Source organism: Stegodyphus dumicola, chromosome 3, assembly GCF_044657685.1.
Source record: "Stegodyphus dumicola isolate Sdum_Otavi_A_Nest chromosome 3, ASM4465768v1".
Classification (NCBI taxonomy): Eukaryota; Metazoa; Arthropoda; class Arachnida; order Araneae; family Eresidae; genus Stegodyphus; species Stegodyphus dumicola.
In genome coordinates this window covers 67106377-67124947 of record NC_140770.1, presented here as the reverse complement: position 1 = coordinate 67124947, position 18571 = coordinate 67106377, and the positions used below count along the sequence as shown (strand labels likewise).

General features: G+C 30.7%; 1 protein-coding gene across 3 annotated transcripts in view; it reads left to right on the top strand.

Moving 5' to 3' along the window:
• Positions 1-18571, top strand: part of LOC118192723 (poly(A) polymerase type 3-like) — a 94505-nt gene that overhangs the window by 13986 nt on the left and 61948 nt on the right. For all 3 annotated transcript variants that reach the window (XM_085812966.1, XM_085812964.1, XM_085812965.1), the window contains exons 5-9: positions 4645-4754; positions 7175-7228; positions 10384-10495; positions 14021-14110; positions 14224-14362. In XM_085812966.1, the coding sequence (XP_085669092.1) occupies positions 4645-4754; positions 7175-7228; positions 10384-10495; positions 14021-14110; positions 14224-14362 (505 nt within the window). The remainder of the gene's footprint in view (positions 1-4644; positions 4755-7174; positions 7229-10383; positions 10496-14020; positions 14111-14223; positions 14363-18571) is intronic.

The following is an 18571-nucleotide window of genomic DNA, read 5'->3' as shown; positions in this document are numbered from 1 at the left end:
CATGGCTAAATTTTTCCACATAATACTATGGGCATTATTTTTTAAGCTTCTTTTTATTGTATATACTTAGATTAATTAAAAGTTCTTTTTCAGACAGACTTCAGTATTTTCCTGCTGTAAAAATATAAGAAACTTACACAATGAAATTAGACAAAAAATGTTAATAACCTTAACTGTACATTATTAATTAAATTTATGTCAGTTTGGAGTTCAGGGTTGGCTGCTTACTGTGTAATATGTTTTAATCCATAAACTGCTTATATCGGTGCCTTATAAATGTTATTGTTATACATGGTTTGTTTGTTATAAACTTTTGCCTCTACAATATCATTTGTGTGGAATTTCATTTCTTGAGCTTATCAAATTAAAAAATCTAATCTTGTAGAAAGTTTCAGTACCCTTTTACCAGTGATTGGTATTTTAGGTATATGTAAATGTTTGGGAATAGCAGAAATGACTGCATTATTCAGTGCACACAAACAGTATTAAGTTGATCATAAAGGTTGACTTTTAAAATGATGCCTTAGCAAATTATTCATATTAGCATTTATTATTAAATGGAAAAACTGGCATTAGTTATTTCTAAGAAACAGTATAGTTTTGGCAAGATCCTCATTGTTGGAGGGCTATAGATCCAGTTTGTTCTAAAAGAGGTGTCTTGAAGCACAATCATATTTTTCTATTTCTTCAAAGGCCGTGTAGAAATCTTGTTTTTATTTTTTCATTTTTATATCTAAAGGCTCTTGGTTCTTTATATTCATTCGCTTTGCCTTAGCCTTTTCAATATTATCCAAAAATATTTCTCAAAATCTAATTCATCACTGGAAGAGGATAATAGAGACTCAGTTGCAATGTCTGCATTTTGACTATCCTGATTTAAATACTCCATTTGTTTTGAGAATAATTTCATTCTTAATGAAAGTTCATAGATGGCTTTTTTTTTTTTTTTTTTTTTTTTTTTTTTTTTTGCCATTTTAATTTGTTTATCATCCAAGAAAATTCAGTGTTTCAGATCAACATATTTTGAACCCAACAAGATCTCATTGTCTACCAAACTAGTTTCTCTTTTCTTCATTGAAGAAATGATTCCTTCTGCAATAAACCCTCCATTTCAGAAAGAACAAACATCACATTCTTCCATTCTCACCTCTTGTCAGTTCTTCAGACGGCAGCTTTTTTGTGGCTATATATGATGTAGAAAGAAGAGTTTCCAATTCTGCAAGATCATTCAACTGTCTTTCTGTTAGTGAAACATTAGGGTTATCTACATCTTCTAAAAAAGTTCTTAATTCTAAGAACTTCTTTATCATCAAATATGTACTTCCGTATTGCATTGCTTAATCAATGATTGCTCCTTTTTCCTGCTCGCTTCTTAAGAATGGAATCAATTTTGGGAGTTCTTGCTGCTATTGCTGCTTACTTAAATTTACTAGTGAAATTTGTAACTAAATGAATCAGTTTAATCACTAATGGCAATTGTCACATCCATTCTCCTCCCTTATATTTATTTATTAATATGTCAGTAAAATAGAAAATAACTATTTATTAATGTGTGTAGTCCATAAATAAAAATAATAACTCAGCTTGTCATTAATTATTTTTCAATTCATTTCAAATTCAAACTGTCCTCCTAAAACTGGAGTTGACCTGTTTTTAGCAACTCCTGCTCTGACACCAAAATCTGCTCAACTCCATGACTCCTGACTCCACAGCCCTGGTTATAATACAGCAGACAGCTCTTCGTTTTTAAGACCCTAATAACTAATAAGCCCGCGATTCTGTAACAATCAAATAATGAACATGTGAATTTTGCTATGGTTTGAAATGCATGGTACTGAGGATGGGAGAATTAAACAGAAGAAAATAAATCTAATTTTAAAGTTATATATACAGTTTGAGACTTAACAAAATAAGATTGAGTAAAACTAAATAATAATTAAATAATATTAAATGAAAGATTAAGCAAAGGTGAATCGATTACTTTATTAAACTTTGCACGACCATGTGCAGAAAAGTTAACAAAATGTAAAATTAATCAAAAACTTCACAATTTCTTGTGTAAAAACATAATTAAACATTAATAATAATGCCTAAAACATAATAATAAATTGTGTCAAATTTAATGCTAAAGAATGTGCTTCCATTTGCTTCAATGAGCTACCTCATGTAGGTAGGAGAAAATTTACCTGATACATTTTTTTTTTCCTCTTGCCTATAATCTGTTACATCCATCAATCATCTAATGAGTATTGGAATTTTGCATGCTCTGAAAGGCAAATATAAAATAGCCTTTTAAAAGTCATTGCAGATTTAAGATAATTCAAGGATTCTTGATGTATTTTAATACAAAAATCTGCTGTGCAGCAAGATTATGAGAAGACAAATCTATAGATGTTTTAAAAATACTTAGTATTGTTTTTAGCTATCTACCCAATTTCATGATAGTGAAAGCTGCAGATTTCGAGATTTTCAGATAATATTGCTTATAAATAGCAAAATTTTTTTATTATGGAGTATGTGAAGAAATGCTAATCAAAGATAATATAACTAGACCTCTATTACAATGACATTGTCCTAATCATGGATCATTTAATGGGTGACAAAATCTGTAGTTAGTGTCCTAATCATGGATCATTTAATGGGTGATGAAATCTGTAGTTAGCCAAATTGGTGAAAAATATTACCATTTTGGCTTTGAATAGCATTTTAATTTTATGAAGTGGTTATTTCAACAGTCTTCCATTGTGCAGAATATTGCTTTCTTGAAAAAATAGGATAACTGCTTCTTATTGCTTGGCAAATCCTGAATCATAAATAAACCCTTTCATTTAAAAAGAAAGAAAGAAAGGGGGAAAAAACTAAATGGATAAAATCATGTTTATGTTAGGAAAGAAGCCAAACCAAACTGGTGATGCTAGGGGGCTGTGAAAATATGCGAAACAAAAAAGCACCTAGGTTGATTAATGGAACATATGAAGGTAAATCCAGAAAATAATCCTACTGATTGTGTCTTCACTATCAGTGACAGAAGTTATTGATATTCAAAAGATTTCAGTTGACTATTTATTAGATATTCTTGACATGCTAATTGTATTGAACAGGAAATTATGCCCATTTCTAAAAGAAAGAGTATTAACATACACACCTAACAAAATTAACAACTTATGTTGAAAGAAATATTGAGTAAAATAAATGTTAACGTTGATCTTCCCTCCCTTTTTTTGTGTTACAAATTTTGGTTTTCTTAAGGTCATAAATAATTAATTTCATATTTTTAATTTTATACTGTCTGTCTTTGTCATCTTAACTAGATTTAAATTAATGATTTAAAATCTGATGTCACCTAAGCCTCAAAAGTTCTGGATCTTAGCTGTATGCTGTCGTGTGAATTTTTTTTAATTAGAAAATGAAGGTAAAGACTTTTTAATGTGCAAAGACAATTTAGCAAATAGCTGCAAAATCCAAAAAATATTTAGCTATTTATTCGAAAAGCATTCTGCATTTATTCCATCCAGTTACAGAAGTAACAGCCAATTTTTAATTTCTGGTGATGCATGCTTGCTTTACAAGCATGGTGATGCATGAACTGAATAAGAATTTTACATGGTGATCTGTGTGTTCTAAAATCCATATACCAATAAGCTATTGTCCACAACATTTTTAGCTGAAGTGCCAACCCACAGAGACTGACGGGCTTTTTCAATACAGGAAATATTAAAAATGAACTGTGAAGAAAAATCACTGAGTCTTTTTTTAAATTAGTGCTTTATTCTTCACTTATATTATTTTTTATATAATAAAGTTTTTACATTATTGTATTAGTAAGGGTATGTCATTCATCAATTTTACTTCTGCTAAAAGTAGTCAGCAACAGTAAATAAGGAGGAAAAAAAAATGTTTTTGAGAAAAGAGCATTCTGTCACATTGTACAGTAACTTCAAATTTGCATATCATAGGAACATACTTTTCTGACTAAAGTGTAGGAAAAAAGAATTATATATTTATATATAAACTGATTTTTTATGCAAAGAGAAAAAAGGGAAATTCTTATTCATTTACCTTTAACATTTCTTTCCATTAAAAAAAAAAAAAAAAAAAACTTAAGTAATATGAATACAGACTTCAACTCTTCAAAAATCTGGTTATGGCTCTTGAACATATTTGAATTTCAACATCTAGCTCCTGTCATGAAGTTTGCCCACCCTTGTTATATAGGATATATTCAGGAGAAGCAATATAGTAAACAGCAACAAGTTGAGACCATTCACGAGGAGAATTAAAGCTTATAATAGAACTAAAATAATATATTTTTAGAATGGCTGGAAAGAGGTTAGTGATTATAACTGCCGTACAGAAGGGCTGAGGTTTGAATCCAGGAGAAGGCATGACGTTAATTTTCTGTTCCTTCATATTAGGCAACGGTGGTCCACCTATTAGTTGCCTTTATAATAAAGGACCACCGTTTCCAACTTTAGTACTGCCTACTGCCCACCATTAGAAATAATAAGAATTAAAAAAGTATTTATAGAAGGACTTCTATTTCTTTAATGAGTTCACATTATTGTTGTGAAAAATGTATACATATATAAAAAAATTTTCGAGATATGACTTCATTAAAAATTAAAAATGCTTTTCATATTTCAGGTGCTGATATTGATACGCTGTGCGTTGCGCCAAGACATGTAGACAGATCAGATTTTTTTACATCTTTTGTTGACTTGTTGAAAGAACAGTGTGAAGTGAAAGATCTCCGGGTAAGCCTGAGGAATGTATATTGGAATTATTTATTTGCAATAATAAGTTAACATTTATATTACTTATCAGATTTTTTTTCTGAATTTTATATTTCAGAGAGTGTTGTAAGTATGAATTATGTTTTTATGTAGTCATTTAATTTTGTGCATGCTAATAAATTATTATATACTTAGTTTCACTCGTAATAAGGATTAAAGAAAAATAATTTATCATAATGTAAAATATTGTTATATACATAAGTTTTGTTAAGCTGTATTTGAGTGTATAGAATTGTGCTTATAAATTATAGTAGCATTAAATATAAAGTATCAGTAGCTGCAGGCTTGTCTCTTTTTTTGTTTTCCTGTCATCTGTTTTGATACTTGTTTATTAGCTGGATACAGAATAAATTCGTAATATGTAAGAGCAGGAAATTTGGTAAATTACGAAGTACCCTTGACAAATAAGCAGTGGGTGTCTTTTTGGATAATTAGCCGATATCTGAATATGGAAAATGTATTATGAGCAAATTTTAAGTTCTCAACTGTAACTCTTTTTTTAGTTCTTCTATGCATACTTCCCAGAAACTAAATATATTGTAGATCCTTTAAGATACATTTCAAAGAAATACTAAAAGTATTGTTTGGGTATGTGAGGGAAATTGTTAATCTCGTAAAATATCCTTTGCTTCAAATAAAGATGAATAACTTAGCTTTTATGTTTGGTAAATAACCTTCTTCCATTTCGATTCTTGGTCCATTATTGTTTTGCAAAGTTTGTGTAACAGTGTGGCACAAACCTGTGTGTGTAATTATTCCAAAACTACTGTTTATCAGTTATGAGTATAAATTGGTTTTCTATATTATTTATGTTTATTCTATTAAATGTTTTCTATTTTCCACCAACATCAGTAAGTATGAATGCATAAATTGTTTGTACCTGACGTCAAGAAGAAGCTTTGAATCTATTATCTACATGCATTAATAGACAGTCTTAGTTGTATGTTGATCACTGCTAATTATGATTTTTGTAGTATTGTAAAAATATGCAATAACTTGATATGTCTGTTGTTTATTTGAGTGGAAATGACTGTGGTCAACTCTAGTTAATTGGACCTTGTTTAAAAAACATTAAGTTTGTTTATTGTAGAACAGTGGAAAAATTACTATCACAAAATACCAGAATATGCAAAACACTTTTATAGGAAATAAAAAAGGAAATTGAAATAACATGGGATAACAGCAGATGATGTCAGAAGATTCAGGAATTGGGTTCTTACATATTTTCTTGTCAACCATGAAAGTTGGTGGAGATGTGTAAATCGTCCCTGCTTAGAAGGAAATGACTCTTTTTTATTAATTAAACAATCAGTATTCGGCTTTATTTCTGTGCTTCGTGTAAAGGTTTTTGCAAGTTTCTACTGTTTTGTTAGCTCTAAGATTTACTGGAAGCTCTGTTAGATTGAGTACAAACTTCTCGCAGGTAATTGTTTCATTCTTTTACTGTTTTGTTGGCCATATCCAGCTGATTATATCATATCTGTTAAAACAGGTGCTAAATCACATTGCTTGGTGACAGTTTCATTGTTGAAGGGCTAATGCATAAGTACCAAGCATTGTTTTGATCTACTGCAGCACATAATTAAATTATCCATAATCTGGAATATATAAACAATGTTAAATCATCCATTGAAAATAAATTCCCAAATTGTAAAAATGAATTTCACTATACAGCCATAAATTTTCTGTTTCTCGTTTACTCTTATCAAAATATAAGACTAATATTTGAAGCATTGTGAAGAAAAAAAAAAACACATTGTTTTTCCTGTTTTGAATGCTTTTTAATTTATGTAGTCAAAAGAATTTTCTTCAAATTAATTTGCTTAAAAATGCATGTACATTATTACTGCTAGTTTTCTGTTATTCCTCTTCCTCTGTTTTTTTAACTGTTGGATTAACTGTGAATTTTGGATTAAGCATGGACATTGATTGTACCAATTATTACCTCAGTGAATTGGGAGTCTATGGTAAAATACATGTAGTTAATATTTTATTGTTTAGTGACACGAGACTGTAAGTACATATTTAAGAATTTTCATATTTGAGGATTATTTATGTTTCATCCTTTTTGCACACTGTAAGTTATTTATTTTTTGGTGAAACATAAGTAATTATTTTAAATGGGAAGTCATTTATAGTGGATGGCTTACTTAGTATATGAGGATTAAGTACTACTGCTTTGAGTTGTGTTAATGAAATGAAATTCCATCTGTTAGTGTATCATGGCTATTAAATCTTTTTTAAGGAAGTTGAAGGCAATTTAAATACATCTTTAAAAAAATTCTGAATGTGTATTTTTATATGAATTAATTAAGAATTAGTAGCCATATAACATTTTTATCTTTTATGGCTCGTATTTAATGTGTTATCTGTTTTTTTAGACTGTAGAAGAAGCATATGTGCCTGTCATCAAAATGACTTTTGATGGAATTGAGGTAAAGTTTTGAATGCTTTATAGTATCTCTTTTCTTCTATCTTATGCAGTAACTTGCTCACAATTAAAATGCAACCTTCCTTTCTTTTAAAAAGATCTCTGCACAAGCTTCGTTTTATGAATTTATTGTATTTATTAAATCGTCTCATTTTTAACATCATCTGGTCTCGTAGTGCAGCAGCAATAGGTGATATTTTTCTTTGGTGTGTTTCCGTCTTTGACTGAAATTCTGTGCAAACATGTGCATACTTCTAAATATGTTTATAGTTATTTCTGCAAATAGAATCAATCTTTATTTTAAATTAAATAACATGTTTGGGAAAAAAAAAAAAAAGATTAGATTTGTAGAATTATTTTTAAATAGGAATTTCTTTAACAGATTTTGAAAATATATAAATATTATGAATTTTTTTTTAAATGTGAAATATTTGCTAGTCATCAAATTCATTGTCTAGTGATAGCATTATTTGCAAAATTGAAAAGCATTATATAAATAGTTGTTGTAAATTTCCACCTGAGGTAATTTCCGAATTTTTATCTGTAGAATCAAGAACTGGATTCTAGATAGGAATTTTTGTATAGATACCATGCTCAGAAAGAATTATTTATTTAGGAGAGGGGGAAATTTAATTAAACAAAATCTTTTTACTTTGGAGCTATAATTTATACTTTTTTATACTTGGAGTTGTTGTTTCAAGGAGGCATTTACTATGTAGGGAGATAAGTTTTAGTGTAATTTCATCACACATTTTCGTCACCAATCCATAGGGAAATTCAGTTACTATTTGCTGATATTTGTTCCTATCAACAAAGTGCTTTCCACCCTGAAAAATTTTTAATTCTTTGAAACGATGCTAATCACTGCAGGCAGTCCATTCCATTTACTTTAGAATGTGCTATCAGAAGTGTTGCATAAGTACTGCTGCATGCAGCCAGAATTTTTGGTGAAAAGATCTTGCGAACAGTGAAGAGCTTGAATAAATAATGACTGCATTTCTCATTAGCTTGGAAATAGAAGTACTGTAATTTCTGAAGGAAACACTGCAGCATTTACATGTTTAAAACGTAAGCTTTTAGCAGAACGAGGTATTTTCTACTGATGCAGTGCTTACATGAACTTAAATATTCTGCAAGGGATTGTAAATAGCTTGGATCACTTTGATGCAGTGGCTAGCTATATCTGATTATCGACATGTCAATGATAATTTTTAAAAGGAAAACTATTCAGAAGAGAGATTTTCTTAGTGCTGTAATTATTTGCACAAGCAAAAATGGATGGATTGGATGTGAGGAAAAGTCATGCACGAGTGGCTAAAAAAAGTTGAGCAGTGTTTTAAGGTATCTTTTTTTCCAACTAAAATGATCATTGATGATGGATTCCATGCATTTTCATTTACTTTATTCAGTGAAATACAGATGTCAAAAATTGTTTTAGACCTTAGCAGTAATTTCTGATGGCTTGACAAAAGTCTTGTTACGATTAGAATTGCCAATCAATAAATCTTTCAAAGTTGAGGTCCAAACATGATGGGAGCGTTGGTTGTGTGAAGGATTATGTATGTATATCAGAAAGGGTGGCAAAATACATGAAGCATCTTTTGAAGAAGTTGCAAAATGGTGTGTGAAAATCAGTGAGAATATTGTCTGTAGTATCAGGATTCAAAGAAGCTGAAGTCATATCTCCGGATAAAAAGACTGTAAACTAAGAGGTTGAATGTGACAATCTGGCATACTTGGATACTGGCATACTCAAATCAAGATTTGTTAAATCTTTTTAAATTCAGATAGTGAAGAATCGTATTTTGATGGCTTCATACGATGTACAGTTTAGTGCAATTATTTTTGTTGGCAAAAGTAAAATTAAATTTTCTCATATCATTCAATTTAATATCTTGTTCTTTCAGTACTTTTTATAACATATTATGACTATTATATATATGGACCTTAACCTGTAATTTTTCTTTTCTTTTCTTTTTTTTTCCCCTTTTTTTGGGGGGGGGGATGTTTTATTTCATGCATTTTTTTTTTAACTAATGTGTTATGTATATTACTGCATTGGTCAAGATTTTGCAACTGTGACGTTTATGGCAATGGTACATGCAGTTGAATTTAGTGTGGCATTTATGTGCAATCTTAGTTTTTTCTGCTAGTTTCCTTGTGTGCAGGGCTGGCCCCCATGCGGTAAAATCGCTGAGCACTGGTAGTTCGGTCCGAAGTTCGAATCTCGCGAATGGACTGGCTGCATGGGTGTTTTCATGGTGTTTTCCCCATGTGTAACGTGTATACGAGCCAGTTTCTCTTAGAAAGTCCTCCACAAAGGCATCCCTCCCCTTAGGCAGATAGCCATAGTGTGCTTTGCCGTAGTTAAATACACCACTCAACACCTTGTGTGCAGCGTTTAGGCTGTTGTGCCCTGTCTTACAGAAATTATGTTAGATAAAAGTTTGTGTAAAAACTTACCTGTGGCTAAAGTATATTCTTCATACATTGTACCCATGTATTGATTCCAAAGTGTATGTACTTTGAAAGTAAAAATATTTTGTTCATTTTTTTAATATCATATGACTATTACTATCTGAATGTGCTTAATATATGTGTTCTATATATACCTATTCATAAAGTTCAAATTGCCATAAATTCACAGAACAGTATTTACTAGCCACAAAAGAAAGTCTGTAACACTATATACTTATAAGAATTTAAATATACTACTATTCGTCAGATATATTATGAAATTTGTATTTTCTTTTATTAGTTTATTTTTTAAATATTTTTAGTATATTGAGAAAATACCATAAGGCTATTACATGTTCCTTAAGATGTTATTTAAAATATTTGGAAGGATATTGTAAAGAATAGCTCAGTCTCATATTTTTAGAGGTTGTACCAATGCTCTGCCTCTTAATTTTTTTTTAATTTTAAGAGTAATTTGAATACCAATTTTTGATAAACAAAATATGTCTTATAAACATATCATATTGAGATTTTTATGAATATTTTTTAAACTTTTGATATGTGTAGTCTGTACCTGAATGTTCAAATTCAGAACTTTAAGTTGTTATACTGTTCCTGTGTAGTTATGATTTGAAGATAGAATGAGATCCCCCCCTTTTTTTTAAATTATCTTTTTTTTTTTTTTTTTTTTTTTTTTTTTAGCTTGACATGTTGTTTGCTCGTTTGGCTCTGAAAGACATACCAGAAAATCAGGATCTTAGAGATGTTAGCCTGTTAAAAAATTTAGATCCAAAGTGTGTTAGAAGTTTAAATGGTAAGTATCTGGTATTTTGTTTACTATCACTTTTAGAGACATTTAGTACATTTGAAAGTAAACATTTTTAATCTGGTATATTTAACATCCAGCAAAAAGATATTTGAAAATCTCTGCTTATAAATTTGATCTGTTTGAAATTTGTGTTTGTTTTTATTCCTTATTTTTCCTCTTTTTTCAATACCTTTTAACATCCTCGTATTAAAAAAAAAAAAAAAAATCTGTGATACAATTCAAATTGTTGTCGTGTTATTAGACTAAATTTTATCTTTTATTTTGCAATTATCATTATTCTCTTGACATAATTTAAAGTCACTTTATAGTGAACAAATGTGTACACATGCATAAACAGAATTTTAAGAAAAGTCAGGGATTACCTCTTTGGGGTTTTAAACTAAGCAACTTTCCAAACCCGTATTTATAATTGATGAACATGTTACTAAGAAATCATTAAGGAAATTTGGCTTAAAGAGATACATCTAGTACTAAATTATAGAATGGGCAAACAGTACTTGTTTTGCAAGACATAATATTTTGATTTAAAAAGTACTTAAACAGTACTTTTTAGTTGATATCTCTGATGTGCTTGATAACTATATATTTGTAGATATATTATTTGCACTTTCTATTTAACATAAAATGAAGTTTATATATGTTATGAAAAAGACTTTACAATATTGGTGGTGTAGAATGTTGATCCATAGTGAGTAGGAAACTGGCAGCTGAGGCAGATTAAATCTTCATTTTCATTTCAATTGGTGTTACCACAAATGTTTTCTTCATGTTGTGGCCACAAACAACTTAGCACTGTTCCTGTTTCAAAATATACATTTTTTATAGCTTTGTAGTAAGAAGAGAGCTGCAGCCCAGCTAAACCGGAAGGGTAGAAAGCATAGAAATCAAGAGTAAATCTTAATTCATACTGAGTAGTTTTGGTTTTCAATGCATTTTGATTGGATAATTAATACTAGCATAAAATTATAACTAATGGGTGTTATAGTTTTGGTTCCATTTAAGTCATCAGTGTAATAATGCATGAGTCATATGACATGGAATAGTCTGGAAATGACACAGTGCAGAAAAAGATTACTGTTTGTAGAATAGAAAGGAAATAAACTATTTAAAATTAAGCATTAAGCGACTATTGCTGAATTAAATTATAATTTATCTTTTACATATTTTTATCTTATATATATATATATATATATATTATTGAAGGCAAGATATCAGTTTTATTGTTGATCAGTCTTTAGTTTCATATTCTCAATCACACATAAATATTTTATAGTTACTCAGATATTTAGACATTAGGTGAAATAGAGCAAGAGGAAAGTTCGAAAGTGACTGCTTATTTAACAGCAGTGATATTTAATCATTTGAGTTGGTTCTTTGTTAAAATATTGATGTGTGATTGGATAAAAAAATACCCACAATGCTGCATGATATGTGTGATAACATGATAGATTGATTTTGAGATGATGCAATTTAGATTCATTAGGACAGGAAGGGGAATTAATTAAAATGAGGAATAAAAAGGACTATTTTCAAATTAAAGTTGGTAGTTTTCTTTCAAAATTAGAACTTACATATTTTCCCTTCTTCAAAGAGAAAAAGACTTGGCAACAGAAAAGCATATGCAAGACTGATAAATATAGTCCTTGTTTGATCATTGAGTAAAAGTTTGTAAATTTTGTGTTTTGAAAATGTCAAATTATTTAATTTCTAGGGAAATGTTGTGGAAAAGAAGAAAAACTGTTTGGGAGTGCACTGCAGTTCGTTAATTGGAGATTTCTAGACGGAAGTTCCCTGTACTGGTTCAGGAATAATTAAGTTAATATTTCAAATGAAATACAATTCCTTTTCTCTGTTCTTTTTCAGTTTTTTTTCTTTCAGGAGGGATGGGAATAAAATGTAATGTGCAGTGGCAGATATTTGTTTTCAGATACTTGTCTTGGGGTTTTATTTGCAAATATCAGTTATTAAATATTAGTGTAATAACTATTTTTTCTAACGTGTATTATGATCATCTTTTTTAAAATCAGCATGTTTTAAAAAATGTTCCTCAATGTTTTTGATAAAAAAATTATTAAAAAGTTCTGAGAATCCTTACTAATAGTGTAAATGCAAATATGAGGGAGTTTGTTATGCTTGAAAGTCATGTTATCAAGAGTTCATAAAATGAATATCGTTTAAAATTTCTTTTAAAGGGAAAGAAAATATCTTTTGGTGCATGTAAATTAATTAATGGGTTAGTTATTTTGAGCCAAAGAAAAACTATGAAAATCCATTTTTAAATTATTGCATAAAATCAAAGTAGAAACGTTTTGTCAAAGAACGTTTCTTCTTAACACGTGCTCCTTAATTTCCCGTATACATCGCAAAGAGGGAAGTTCTGGGTGCCAGGTTCCATCTCCAAATCCCTTGGCAAATTTTCCCTCCGCTTTCTAGCGGCGTAATAGCATTACATTTATGGAACCTTTTCTTCTGTATATAGACATTCTTTAGTTAGAGTAACCTCTATGCTCGGTACACACGAGAATTCTCAACATTACAATGAGCAGTAAGCTGGTCATTTTGGTTTTGGTGACAATTTTCAAAATCGTGAGTAATCAGTCATTTAGGCTAACCATGTAATATAAGTATATTTGCTAAAATATCATTGATTATTCTAATTCAATTTTTAAGTAATTATCCTTATGTTATTTGTATCATTTAATGTTGCTAAATTTCAGGAAATTTTCTGTGGCATAATTCTGAAATTAATTCTAGCAGTATGATGACATACCATCACGAAATTTAATGCACATATTTTTTGCTTATGTATGCTGCAAAATAAATATAAAATACCTGAATTTATTTAAAAAATATCATTAAATAGATTTCTTTCTTTCATTTAGCTGCAAAATGTCTGCAAAAAAAAAAAAAAAAAAAAAAAAAACTTTTATGTATTCCAGATAGGGCAGATTATAATCTCAATCTTCCGTGGAGAAAACAACTCCTATTATAATTATAATAGTAATGCTTTGGGGATATAAGTCATATTTAATTGGCAAATTTTTGTGTTTTCGAGTAATACCATAATTAATTTACAATTTAGCACAGCCAATGTGCATTACGGGAATAGACTGGAATTTTCTTAAAACACATCTGGAATAGTCAGAAAATTTCATTCTCCTGTTTGAGTGGCAACCCTGTTTCAAAAAATGTCGATAACTATTTTTTAGTAATATGGATATTAATGTAATAAAGCTCTTAAGAGATATTTTTCACAATCTAAGTGGAAAAAATAAAGGACAGTGCTTTCTTTCATCATACAGTATTGTTATTAATGTAATAGTTGACTGGTAATGGAAAATAACATCAAAATAATTTTTATTTATGGTGCGTTTTGGTTATGTGATATTTGGACTATGACAATAAATTTGGAATTTGAGGAAAATGAACCATGTCAAAAGAAATGTAAAGTTTTTGATAAATGAAGATAATATTTAAAAAAAAAGTTTATGTATGTTTTAATTTTTATAGGTTGCCGTGTAACTGATGAAATACTGCATCTAGTGCCTAATCGGGAAAGTTTCAGGCTGGCTTTGCGCTCTATAAAACTTTGGGCTAAAAGTAAGTAATTTTTGTACATGTAGATACATGCAAATATATGCTTACATTTTGTTAATTTCAAAGTTAGTTTAAATTGCATAACTAACAAACCCCTCAAAAATCTTTTTTTTTAGAGCATGGTGTATATTCTAATGTTTTGGGTTATTTGGGAGGAGTATCTTGGGCCATGTTGGTAGCCAGAACTTGCCAGTTGTACCCTAATGCCTCTGCAGCTACTTTAGTTCATAAGTTCTTTCTTGTATTTTCTCAGTGGTAAGTTCCATACTTATTATGTAGCAAAATGGCTCTTAATATATATTGTAGTGTTTTCCTTCAATGATGCAATAGAATGAAGATAAGTCTAAATAAATCTTTTTATTAACCAGTTTCATAGATTCATAACTATTGGTATTATTGAAGCTTATACAGTTCTCGTATTTTAAATAGGCAGGTGATTTTTCTTGTAAATAAAAAAAACATCTGGCTAGTGACTCAATCGGATTTTTTTTTTTTTTTTTTTGTTTGTTTCTTTAGCTGCTGTATAATATAAAAGGTGCCCTTTTTTACTGTTCATCATTTACTTGCAATATTTAAAGGGAAAAACATGTGGGTAGATAAAGTGCATTTACGACACTGCATTTTATATGAATTCCAAAAAGGAAGCAACGCATCTGTTGCATGTAAACATTTATGTGCAGTATTTGGAAAAGATATTGTAAATGTTCATACTTGTCAAAGATGGTTTAGCAAATTTCGTTCCGGGGACCTGAGCCTCAAAGAAAGTGTTCAATCTGGACGACCATCCAAGATCGAAAATGATGTTTTGCGATCCATGTTGGAAAATAATCCACATTTAACAAGTCGAGAAATTGCAGAAGAGTTTGGCATTCATCATACAACTGTTGGAGATCACATTAAATCTCTTGGGTTTGTGTTAAAGCAAAGTGTTTCGGTTCCACATGAATTAATGGAAAAGAATTTGTTTGATCGTGTAAGAATATGTTCATCACATCTGATTAGACACAATGTGGAGCCGTTTTTGGACAGGCTGGTTACTGGAGATGAAAAGTGGATTCTTTACGAGAATATTAAAAGAAAAAAATCTTACTGCAAACCAGGAACATCATCAGCAACAGTTCCAAAACCAAGTATCCGTCAACGAAAAGTACTGCTTTGTTTGTGGTGGGACAGGAAAGGTCCAGTGTATTACGAGTTGCTGAAACAGGGAAAAAACATCAACGCGGATCTGTACTGCAATCAGCTGGATAAATTGAATGCAGCTATCAAAGAAAAAAGGCCAGCATTAGCGTCCAGAAAAGGAATAGTGTTCCATCACGATGATGCTCGCCCGCATACTGCAGTGGTGACGCTACAAAAACTGGATGCGTTAGGATGGGAAATCCTTAGTCACCCCCTGTATTCACCTGACATTGCACCCTCTGATTATTACCTGTTCAGATCTCTGCAAAATTATCTAACGGGAAAAAAATTCAAGTCTTTTGAAAGTGTTTCTAAGGCAGTTGCTGACTATTTTAACTCCATGGATGAGAACTTCTACAAAACAGGAATTTACAGGTTACCTGGAAGATGGCAACAGGTTGTAACAAATAATGGAGCATATATAATTGATTAATATTAAACACATATTTTTATAAATGAATTCAAATATTTTCTTTAAAATACGACAGAACTTTCCCTCCAACCCAATATTTTATTGTGATAGTAGCTAATAAAAAGTAATATTTTTAGAATTTTGACAGATATAATGTTTATATCTCATAGGAAACAACCATTTTTATCCCTAAAAACAGAAGCCTTGAAAATAAAGAAGCTGTTTTTTTTATTACTTAAAATTTTGATAATAAGAGACAGGATATACATACAAATATGCAGAAAATTTGTATTACTTTATTTTGTCATCAAATCTTTTTCGATTAGTGCATTTACTTATTTAAAAATCTAAGCTTCATGTGTTAATTTTATTGAAGTATAAATGTTATATGTGTAGGTTGATTACTACTCTTGACATCATATCATTATGCTTGATAATGTCCTGAGTAAGTGGTTTTGCCAGATTATTGATGGTTGCATTATAATATAATTAACTGTTGATTTATTTATTCTACCTTAAACAATACCTCCAAGTAAGTGGATATTGTTTAAAATGAGGAAACGAATGAAATTTAATAAAGCACAAGTATCATAAAGGTTGCAAATGATTCTGTTGGATTAATGTGAATTTTCATCACTGCCATTTCCAGATATCTGGAATTTTCGCAGCAAAACTCGTATTTCAAGATGAAAGGTTGTCAGAATTATTCTCATGTTAGATGATGACTGAATTATCAGGAACTGATAATGTTGATCTGCAATTCTGTCTTTTAAATTAGTGCCATGTTATTAATGGTTAAAGTACGTAATTTTTTGTGGACTTAAAGCTTGGCTGTTATTTTTAAAGGCCATGCTTAGTATTTGGAAAATCTGTTCATCTCCAAGTAACTGCAGAACAGACCCAGCTACATTTATTCATATAGTGTTCTAGCTGTGGTAAAATGGCCATGCAGAGATATTAACACATCTACGAAATGACAACAATCACGATGTCTTGTACTGACAAATTTCAAAGCTTAGCACTCCTATCTAAAAAATTATGAAAGAGATTGAGGGGGAAAACTGAAAGTTGTAGTTTAGTATCAAAAGTATCACCAATTTATTATCAAAACACATAAGCATTGTAGCGTAAATATTCTTTTTTACTGTCTAAATTGTCTGAAAATGATGCTTGGCATTTTGTTGCAGTCATTTCAAGAATAAAGATGCAGTCATTAGTATAAAAATATAATGGATAGTGAATGTATCGGGTTTTAACAACTTTCCTTCTGCCACAAGTATCGCCTGCGCAAACGGTTCATGTTGGCATGTTTCATCATATTTGTCAAATGATTTTTGCCATTTGAAAGAAAGAGACTTTCTTAAGAACACTGTGCTGTGAAATTTGTAAAACAGTATTGTTATCATTAAATACAAGGTGTCTGAAATGGAACTATTATGTGACCAGATTAGAACCATCATTTACTTCCAATTCTGTTGCAAAAAGTAAGCTACAAAATGTCACCAAATCTTGGGTATAGCATTAGGTACTGATGTTGTATCATGTGACTGTGAAGTGTTTGGTACTGAAAGTTAAAAAAACAAGGACTGTGACATTCAAGAAGGAGAATGCTCTGGCTGCCCTACTTATGTTGATGAGGCCCACCTGCGAAAACTTGTGGAAGATCAGCATGCAACTATTTGAGAGCTTACTAAGGAGTTAGGTGTTAATGCCATGTTCATTACTCATGCTATGCATTGCATAAACTTGACGTACAAGTTCAGTGGCTGAGTGCTGCATGAGCTGACTCAAGCAGATAAGGACAGACATATTTGGGGCTGCACTAATCTGAGCGATTATCAACGCAAGGACAAAATTCTGGACCAGATCATCACTTGTAATGAAAAGTGGATTTATTTCAACAACACAGGCTGAAAAAGGGGGTTGGTCTGAGCCTGGTGAGCTTGTCGCAAAGCACAATTTGACTGACAAAATTCATGCTTTGTATCTAGTGGGATTGCTGCGGTATTATCCACAAAGAGTATCTGGGAAAAGTAAGGTACTTTTAACAGTAAGGTGTACAGCAAGATGCTAGTCCGTGTTGAGGCTGCTATCAAGGAAAACATTAAGCTGAGTTCCAGGGCAAAAAAGGTAATGTTCCATCAATATAATGCAAGACCACATGTGTCTGCATTCTCCAAATGGACTTTCAGACTCAAATGGGACCTTTTGCCAAACACACCATATAGCCCTGACATTGCTCCTTTGGATTTCTACCTTTTCTCATACGTGCAGCTACATCTTGCTGGTTCTAGCTTCCATTTTGCACAGTATGTCCAAAATGAGTTTGATCTGTTTTTGGCCTCGTGTCCACCAAGTTTTTGGGCTGAAGGCTTTGAAAAATTACCAAAACATTGGCAGAAAATCACAGATTTGGGTGGTGCTTACTCCCCACACAAAAGGTACTGCTTTCATGTTTTTTTCCTAACTTTATTAAGAACATTTTTTAGCAGAAAGAATTATCGTTACAGCCGGATGTTTTGTATCAATACAACTTGATGATATTAACCAGTGCAAAATTTATAATCAACCAGTGCAAAATTTATAAATAGGCCTGCACTACTTGCAAGGTAATGTGGAATGGGACATATATGTCCTGCACATGCGCAATGTTAAATGAGTCAAGAAATTTCAATAAGTTGAGATTTAAAATTTAATCTTTAATATGAAGTAGGAAGTGTAAGATCCTGTTGATTTGTTTTTCTGCTGCTTCCTGTAAAAAAAAATCTGACTAAATGGCAATAATAAATAAAAAATTGGTATCTATGTTGGCACAGGAAAAGGTTACGTATGCTGTAAGAGGTTACCATTGGATACAATGCACATTCGTA